Raw genomic sequence first — 9,486 nt, forward strand, 5'->3', positions numbered from 1 at the left:
TTTAGACTTCTATTTTATTTCAATTCTAATATTTACATTAGAGGCTTGTGCACGTGACAATCTGATTTTGGGGATTGGATTAATATGACTTGGTTTCATAATAGGAATTGTTGTTGGATTGTCATTTACTTCCGCACTTTGTTAGATATTTGGTTTTAGGCTGACTTGTCTTGGTGGGATAAGACGAGTGCCATCACACCCATTTTTGGGTCGTGACAGAATCATGGTAAAAGGACAAGATATTATTATATTTGTTTTAATAAAACGGTCATAACCTAACTCATAACTTATGGTGAGTTATGAGCTCTATTCAAAAATATTTTCATATCCAGAGCTCGAACTCAAGACCTCTGATTAAGGGTGAAACATTTCCACCAGTACACCACAAGCCATGTCGATGAGTGTTAGAAAAATTATCAAATAAGCAATTCAACAATAACAATATATTTAGCTATTTCTGATATAAATGCTAGTTGCAAAAATGCAGAGGCATTCATTCTATTTATAAAGCATCCAAATAGTTTTTTTTTTTTTTAAAATAAATACACCAAAAATGAGTTCATATTTAATTTAAAATGAACTGAAGAAACCAAAAAATAAAATAAAAGGCAAAGAAAAAAAAAATTAATTTTAAATTTTAAGCTTTTACTGATCATTGATAATGATAAGGACAACATTGAAATATCATTGAAATATGAAGAATAAAGATTAAAATCAAATAATATCTTTTTTTTAAAACCTTTTTGAAACATTTTCAGTTTTGGACTTTAGTGTCATCGTACTATTTCTCAGTTTTATTTAAAAACTTTATTGAAAAGTAAAAGAAAGTCTAAGCACATTCTTTCAAAATTCAGTTAGATGTTGATTTTTTCTTTTAGAGACTTTTATAGTGTAGGTCACTAATTAATTATTATTTTAATAAATAATAATGGAAATCTAACAATTTTTTGTATACTATTTTAAATTGTCATTATAATATTTCTTGTAATAATTTGTAACACATGAATATGCATATATAAATTATTGTACGTTATATAATACTATATATGTTTATATCTTAGATAAACTTTTATTGATTATAATTTTGAATTTTTTATCGATTGAATATATTGTTATATAAACTATCAAAATATTCTAAAAGTAATAGGAATATTAAAAATAAAATAAAATTGAGACTTCACTTGATTGAGTACACCAATTACTTATATATATATGTTCTTTGTATTACATTAATTGCATATATTAATTATAGTATCATTTTTACTTGTATATATGGATTTTGTATTACATTACTAACTCACAAAAATAGGTCTAAACTATATTGATTATTACATTTTAGAAGAACTTCAAAGTTAAGATGTCTTTTCAAATTAATTATTTGATAATCTAATTTATTTGAACTTGAAATGTCTAAGAGACACCTCAAGAAATGTTTGAGCGTGAAATGTGTAAGAGATACCTCAAGAAATGAAGACTGTCTTACAAAACCAATTTTAAAATACGATTGATTTAAATTCGAATATATTAGACAAATTAAAAAGTAAGTGCAAAGTTAATTTTATTTAGAAAACTTCAATAATTAATGCTAACAATAAATATAGTATTCGAATATAGTATACGAATACACTCTTAAGGGTCAAATTATTCATTCCTAAGGAGTGTTAATGACCGTTATTTCATTAGCTTGTTCTCCTTTATAATTCTAAAATATAGTATACGAATACACTTTTAAAAGTGTAATAAAAGAGAAATTTTTTCATATTAAAATAATTATTACGGTTAGTGAAACTTTTTATATGAAGGATATTTAGGTCGTGGATAAAGATAATTCATTCATTTTGTAAGAATTTTTTTATGATAAATAATACAAATCGTGATTATTACGATTTGTTTTCGCTATGAAAAACCCAACATTTACGATTCCAACTACTACAAACTCATATCTATTGATTTGGCAAAGCTCGAAAGATATTTAATTTAAATATTTTAGCTCAAGTAGAATATTAAAACTAATCCTTAATTTACACATTTAAAGAGTCAAATAAGACATAGTCACCCTTGTTCCATTAATTACTTGAGATCATTTTCTTGTTCCTTTATAATTAAATTGTAAATAATGCTTCAATATAGTCTTCTTTAAATGTCCCTAAATATTAGTACATGTAACCTATCAAAATGTGTAAATTCATTTAGAATATTTATGTAGTAATTAATAACATTGTATGTTCGTTCGTTACATATATGCTTTGATTAGAAACCGGCATAATTTACAGCTCATCGAACTCATTTGTCCCCTCCATATTATATTCGTATAATTATACTATTTGTTGAATGATTTTTCATTTTTATTTCAACAATTGAACATATATATGATGAAACAAATTTTTCTTATAAGGCGTAGAACTGGAATGTACATAAAATCAATATTATAATACAAAAATATAAAATAAAAGACTAACCCAAAATAGGGGCAAAAGTGCAATGACCCTTCAAAGTATAAAATCTTATTTTCTATATTCCATTATTTAAAATTATCCATTAAAATGTTCTAATATATCAATTTATTTTTTTTAAAAATATCAGTGGTTACAACAATCGAAATAATAAAATTGCTTGTTGAGGACGTGCAATAACACTTTCCACGTAGAAGTTGACACCAAGAACTTCATTTGTTTATTATTCATATTTATCATTTCTTGTTATTTATTTATAAAAATTTAATGTTTAGATACTAAAATTGTGCTAAAGTTGATGTTCACCACTCTTTATAATCCTGTCCTTTTCCTAAGAAACTCCAAGAAAATAAGAGAAATAAAAAATCTATGGTATACTTCATAAATTATATCTGAAGTTTGTGCAAATTGACTTTTTGGAAAATATCATTTTGAAATTAGGGGTGGATTTAGAATTTAAATTCTAATAATTAAACTTTTAAAGATTGTTGGTACTGAATCTATTATATTTTTATAATTATAGTTTTATTAAAATTTTAATAAATACTTATGAAAATTTATTCTCTACATCAAAACTTAAGAATTTACTTGATGCTATGCCTATAATATTATATTTGTGCGTAGTGAGAAAAATATTAAAAATATCTTTAAATTTTAGCGTATGTTATTGGTTTCATTCCCGAACTATGTTGACAGCCTTAAAAAAATTCCTCTACTGACTAACTAAATCCAGGTATACTCTCGATCTTCCACATGACATAACAAGTGGTCTCAAACTCTTATAGGGGCATGACACTCTAAATAAAAAGACGAGAGAAGAGTTGGAAACACCGATAAACTTGATGAGAATTTAGGGATTTATTTCACTCATGTTGCATGATCGTTGTGGAATTAAGTTCAGTTATTCAAGTAAAGTTGCATTTGCAAATTTGTCAATAATTCGTAAATAAAATTAATAGCTGAATTTAAAAGTGTTTTTAATATTTCGCCCCATTTAAATTTATCTTTCATCGAAAATTTAAGACTCATGAACCATTGACAATTTTATCCACTATAAGTCTTCCTTGTCCAAAGTTATTGCTTACCATAATAGAAATAAACAATCGAAAAAATCGAAAAAAAATATATAAACAAATCCAATAACTACCCAATCAAACAAGAACTTATATATACATTATATATTTATATTAAAATAAACCTGAATTAGCTTTAAAACTTAAGGATTTAAGTAGAAGATCACCATATCCTTATGAACACTTTATTCTAAAAAAATGTCTCACCAAGAAAAATCATCTTCCATCTCCAATATTATTCAAGATCCATTAAAACTCTTGAACCATAACATAGTCCCATTATTCCCTAACACAAAAATCACAAATATTTTCACAATTTTCATGAAGTGTTTTCTTGTTATTTGTTTATTTGCTTCCTTTTTATTCATCTCATTCACTTCATTTTCCAATCGATTTATATGGTTTAGTCCATGTCTCGATTGTGGTGCCATAAATATTCATACTAGTTATGCTTATAGTGCTACCGTTACAAATAATATCAACGAAAAAGAAGATATTACTAACATAACTCATATTTTATTTGGTATCGGAGGGTCCGCTAAGACATGGAAAAATCGAAAAAATTATTCCGATTTATGGTGGGAACCTAACGTTACACGAGGGTTCGTGTGGCTCGATGAGAAGCCGCGAGAAAATGACACGTGGCCTGAATATTCCCCGCCCTATAGGGTGTCGGAGGACACGTCAAGGTTCAAGTACACGTGTTGGTTTGGTGATCGATCAGCTGTGAGGATTGCGAGAATTGTGAAAGAGAGTTTTGAATTAGGGTTAGAGAATGTGAGATGGTTCGTTATGGGGGACGATGATACGGTATTTTTTACGAAGAATTTAGTAACGGTTTTGAGTAAATACGATCATAATCAAATGTATTATATTGGTGGTAATTCAGAAAGTGTGGAACAAGATTTGGTACATTCTTATGGTATGGCTTATGGTGGTGGTGGAATTGCTATTAGTTATCCTCTTGCGGAGGTCCTCGTAAAGTTTTTAGACGGTTGTATTAATCGATATCATGATTTCTACGGTTCTGATCAAAAGATTGGTGGATGTATGGCTGAGATTGGTGTTCCTCTCACTAGAGAACTCGGATTTCATCAGGTATAATACAATATACTCTTTCCGTTTCATTTTATGTGACACTTTTCGCATTTCGAGATTCAAGTATATCTTTGACCCTAAGTTTTTCATAGATTATTTTAACATTTTGAATTATCAATTATTGTAAATTATAGTATTCTTTACGTAGTTTACAAATATATAAATTTTATTTCAAAAATATTTGAAATCCGATAAAAATAAACTGTTTCACTCTCGAAAAAACAAAAAGTGTAGACAGAGGGAGGGAGTATTATTTTTTCTTTGGAAAGTAAAAGTAGCCTTTTCTTATGACTTATTAGTCTTCTCATATTGGTCTTGTGACTTTCATTCTTCTACGTATATAACTAGTTATTGATGTTATATATTCTGACAGTATGAATAATTTCTTTTTAGATGGACATACGTGGTAGTGCACGTGGACTTTTGGCCGCGCATCCATTGGCACCAATTGTATCATTGCACCATCTAGGTGTTATACATTCTCTAATACCATTAATGGATCGGGTTGATTCAATAAAGAAGGTGATCGAGGCATATAAAAGAGACTCAAGTAGAACAATGCAACAAAGTTTTTGTTACGATTTAAAGAAAAATTGGTCGATATCAGTATCATGGGGATATTCGATTCAATTGTATCCAAATTTAATGAATGGGAAGGAATTAGAGACACCAATGAGGACATTTGAGACATGGAAAGGGTTTGAAGAGCCATTTACGTTTAATACTAGGCCAAATTATATTGAGCCATGTCAAAGGCCTATCGAATATTATTTGGATCGCGTTTTTGAGCTCGATAATGGTGAAACTTTAACGAGTTATAAGAGAATTGGTGATTATAATAAGCAATGTGATAATGAAAATTATTCACCAGCATTAGCAATTCAAATGGTCAATGTCACAGCCAATATATTATCTCCACAAATATGGAGACAGGTAAATTTCTCCTTTGTTTTATGAATCTTTTTCTTTATTTTTTGTTTGACGAAAAATAATTTTTAAAAATAAAGTACGATCTAGAAAAAAAGAGTCATTTTTTTCTTTGTAGTTATCTCAAACTCTTAACTTCACGTTTCTATTTTCACTCTTCTACCACCATCAATATACCTAGTGAAATTTTACAAACGAGATCTAGGCTGGTGGAGAATACACAGCCTTATCCTTACTGTATATTTTAGAAATACTATTTTCAACAGTTCTTCTGCTCAAAATACCCTAAAATATTTTTGAAGAAAATATTCTTAAAAAACTTCTTTTTTTCATATCGAACATAAAAAAAAATAAATCAAACTAGTGAAGTCTTCGGCATTCAATGTGGTAGTAATATTTTCATTAATCAATATCCATTTAATATAGCAATAACATTAATATAATTCTATTGACTTTTAAAAGGTTTGTTTGACAATAGTCAAAATTCAACCAAAAAAGATATGTTACGTTATAGAACGTGACCTCTACTAAAAAGTACACATAATTTTTTTTTAAAAAAGCTACAATTATTTGCAAAAATGGAATGTTTCTTTATATTCTTTCTACGTGCCACATTTTTAATTATTTTATTTGTTTGTTAATCTTTCATTAAGTGACTAACACGTTTTATTTTATCAATATTTTTAAAAACAGGCACCACATAGGCAATGTTGTGAGGTGATTAATGGTGAAGATAATAGTAATATTATTGACACTGTTTTACAAATCAGAATTAGAAGTTGCAATAAATGGGAATCAGCAACATTGCCCTTTTGACATTAAATTGTAAACTTTGCCAACTAATTGTACAGAATTGTATTTGTTGTTGTGTTATATAATCTCATTTTTATTTATTTTGATATATATTATGGTCTACAATTTCTTTTGTGACTTAGTTGTTTGGACAAGAAAAATCTTTCTTTTGAGCATAGTTTTTTCTTTTCTGATTTAATTAATGAAGATACCCTACTTGATTACCTTAGCTAGGACATTTTTTTTACACCACTAAGAAATTATTATTTTTAATCAATATAATTTTTCATTGAAAAATGTCCAGACGATATTTTAGCATTTAGAGAGTAAAAAAAAAGGTTATAGGCGCGTCCTAATTTCCTTTCGCCTTTTTTTCTACTATGCATTTTTCAGTGAGCTAAAATGAAAGTAAAATTTGATCGAATCCTCACCGAGGGCCAAGAGTTAAAATTTTTTAGGGGTTTCCCCAAAAATTATTATCATCAATATAAGGTTGGTTGTTGTGGCTATAGTAGAGTTATCAAGCTTTTTATTAAGGGATTTACGTTATGAAACGTAAATATGAAAAGTCAAAGAGGCTGAGTTCAACTTCTAATGTATTCACATACGAAATATAATTTTTACGTATATATAAATAATATTCTTTTTCCTGTCGAACAAATGAACCCTTTAATTCTATTTGACTCAACTATATATGAAGTCAAAATTACATGTAATTTGTTCTAGATATTTGTATTCAAGTGGATACACTAAGATACACGGATAAATCCTACTCACTACTCTCCTATGTATCTGATATATGTATCTAGTATGATCCACATGTATCTTCTTCTCCATCTCGCTCACATCCTTTTCATTCGCTTCTAGCTCTATTTTAGTGTATCATATAGCAAAAGTATATGTATCTAAGTGTATTTTTTTAATATATATATGATTGAAAACTCTTAATTAGTGATAAAATACATAATTATTGATAACGTTTTGAAGAGTCCGCCTACGTAACATATAAACTTTCCTCCTATCAACTAACAACAACATTATTGTCAATAATTATGATCATTTTCCTCTATTTCTTTGGGTGTAATATTTTTTCTAAAAATGTTTTAAAATTATCAAACTAAAAGGCATAATATAAAAGAATATTCCTTAATATTCCAATAATAGTTTGACTTATGTTAGTATGAACCAAAACAATCACTTTTGATGCATATATATATATATATGTACCACATGAAACCTATTCAAAGTAACTAAACAAAACCATCTCAATATGACTAATCTCAAGACCAAATCTCTTTTTTTGTCACTCATTTTTCTACTAAATATTGCTCTTGTTACAAGTCGTCATGGATTTACTACAAGATTTCATGTTTACATCATTGATAACCTCCCTCCTAATTCTAAATTAACCATGCATTGTCAATCTCATGATAATGATTTAGGGTACAAAATTCTTAATCCAAATGATGTGTTTGATTTTAGCTTTAATCTCAAACTTTTTGGCGGTACGCTTTTCTTTTGTCATTTTTGGTGGAATGAACAAAATATAATATTTGATATTTTCAATAATTCTATAGCTGGAAATTGTGGTATAATAGATGGTGATCATTCTGAATGTTATTGGAAAGTGCAAGAAGATGGCTTCTATTTTGGTGCTAGGAGAAATCCTCCACCTGATTATGAGAAGAAACATGATTGGAACCAATAGTTTATTTTATTAATATTAATTACATCTATGTAATATGAAGTTTTGAGTTATAGAATAAATATATAAGCTTGTATTTTGTTGCTTATGTATGGACAATAAAGATAAAAGTAACGCTACCTTTAGGCGTTAAGTTTATATAAATTAATTTGTTTGCCAAGTGAGATACAATTATAATTTGAAATCATTAGATGAAATTGATCTGATATGCAATTTAATTTTACGTTATATTTTTTCTCATAAGCTGTTAAATTATCGAAATTAATCAAATTGTTTATACAATTTTGAAAAACAAGTACTAAACGTTCATAACAATAGTATAAAAAATAAAATATTTATTGATCAAACTTTAATTAGTTCAATAAATAAGAAGAATTTGACATGAGTTGTAGTGTATTATTATTTAACAGAATTTCCTACATAGTATACACAATCTTCTTGCACTAAGTACACATTTCTTGATCAGATGTCCGAGAAGATGAACTAGCTTTGAGCGGTTTGTTGGTTCATAACATTTGTAATAATATCAACTATAAATTTTGCTTACGTATTAAATAAATCGTCGATAGATATAAATTAACAATGTTTTTTTATAAAAATATAAATGTGTGAGTTAATTATTGTTTTTTGAAAACTTTGAAATCATGATATAAAATTTCAAATTAAACCTTTTGGAGAATTTATTATTTCATCTCATTATTTGAAATCATGAGATGAAATTACATGTCCAAATACTGATCTCATTTTCTGATTTCAAATAACGCGATGTCTATATAAAACCTTATAATTTTGATCGATTTGCAACACTTTTATTTTCTTTTTAGATTAACGGATGGTACAAACTAGAGAAAGACGGTCATCCTTTCAACTTGCCATGAAATATTTAGAAAAGGTAAAAGACAACCAAAATAATATTCTTTTAGATATGATTAAATCCAACATTTGCTATTTTTCCCAAAAAAAAATTGCAATATTTTATAAATTAATAAAGTTCTACTCATTAATGTAATTGTTCTTTCGAAGCATAGATAAATTAACACAATCTAAAGTCATTATTTTTTCGAATATATATATATATCTCGCACACATGAACCTCATAAAGCTCTCAAAGAATGCATAAAAACAAAATAAATCATTTCAAAAGGATAAAATAAGATCAATTTCAAGATCAAACACTTTTTTTTTATTTGTTCATTTTTCTACTAATTTTCGTTTTAAATAGTCGATTAGATATGTCAATTTTACAAGTAATTCACACCATCGGTGTCCTTTCACCTGGTTCTAAACCTTTGATTGATCATTGTCAATCTAAGAATATTGATTTAAGATATAAAACAATATAAAACACTCCCTTTAGTTGAGGAGGGTTATTTTACCATTCATCAAAACGTTTTAGTAACTACAAATTTCTCTCTTTTTTTTGGGGGGGGGGGGGGGG

General features: G+C 27.5%; 1 protein-coding gene across 1 annotated transcript; it reads left to right on the plus strand.

Moving 5' to 3' along the window:
* The first annotated feature begins 3,847 nt into the window (after positions 1–3,847).
* On the plus strand, positions 3,848–6,450 carry LOC107029929. Its single transcript, XM_027912018.1, has 3 exons — positions 3,848–4,624; positions 5,018–5,557; positions 6,245–6,450. The coding sequence occupies exons 1-3, from the start codon at positions 3,848–3,850 to the stop codon at positions 6,365–6,367; spliced, it is 1,440 nt and encodes a 479-aa protein (XP_027767819.1). The 3' UTR covers positions 6,368–6,450.
* The last annotated feature ends 3,036 nt before the right edge of the window (positions 6,451–9,486 follow it).

The sequence above is a fragment of the Solanum pennellii genome, chromosome 9, assembly GCF_001406875.1.
Source record: "Solanum pennellii chromosome 9, SPENNV200".
Classification (NCBI taxonomy): Eukaryota; Viridiplantae; Streptophyta; class Magnoliopsida; order Solanales; family Solanaceae; genus Solanum; species Solanum pennellii.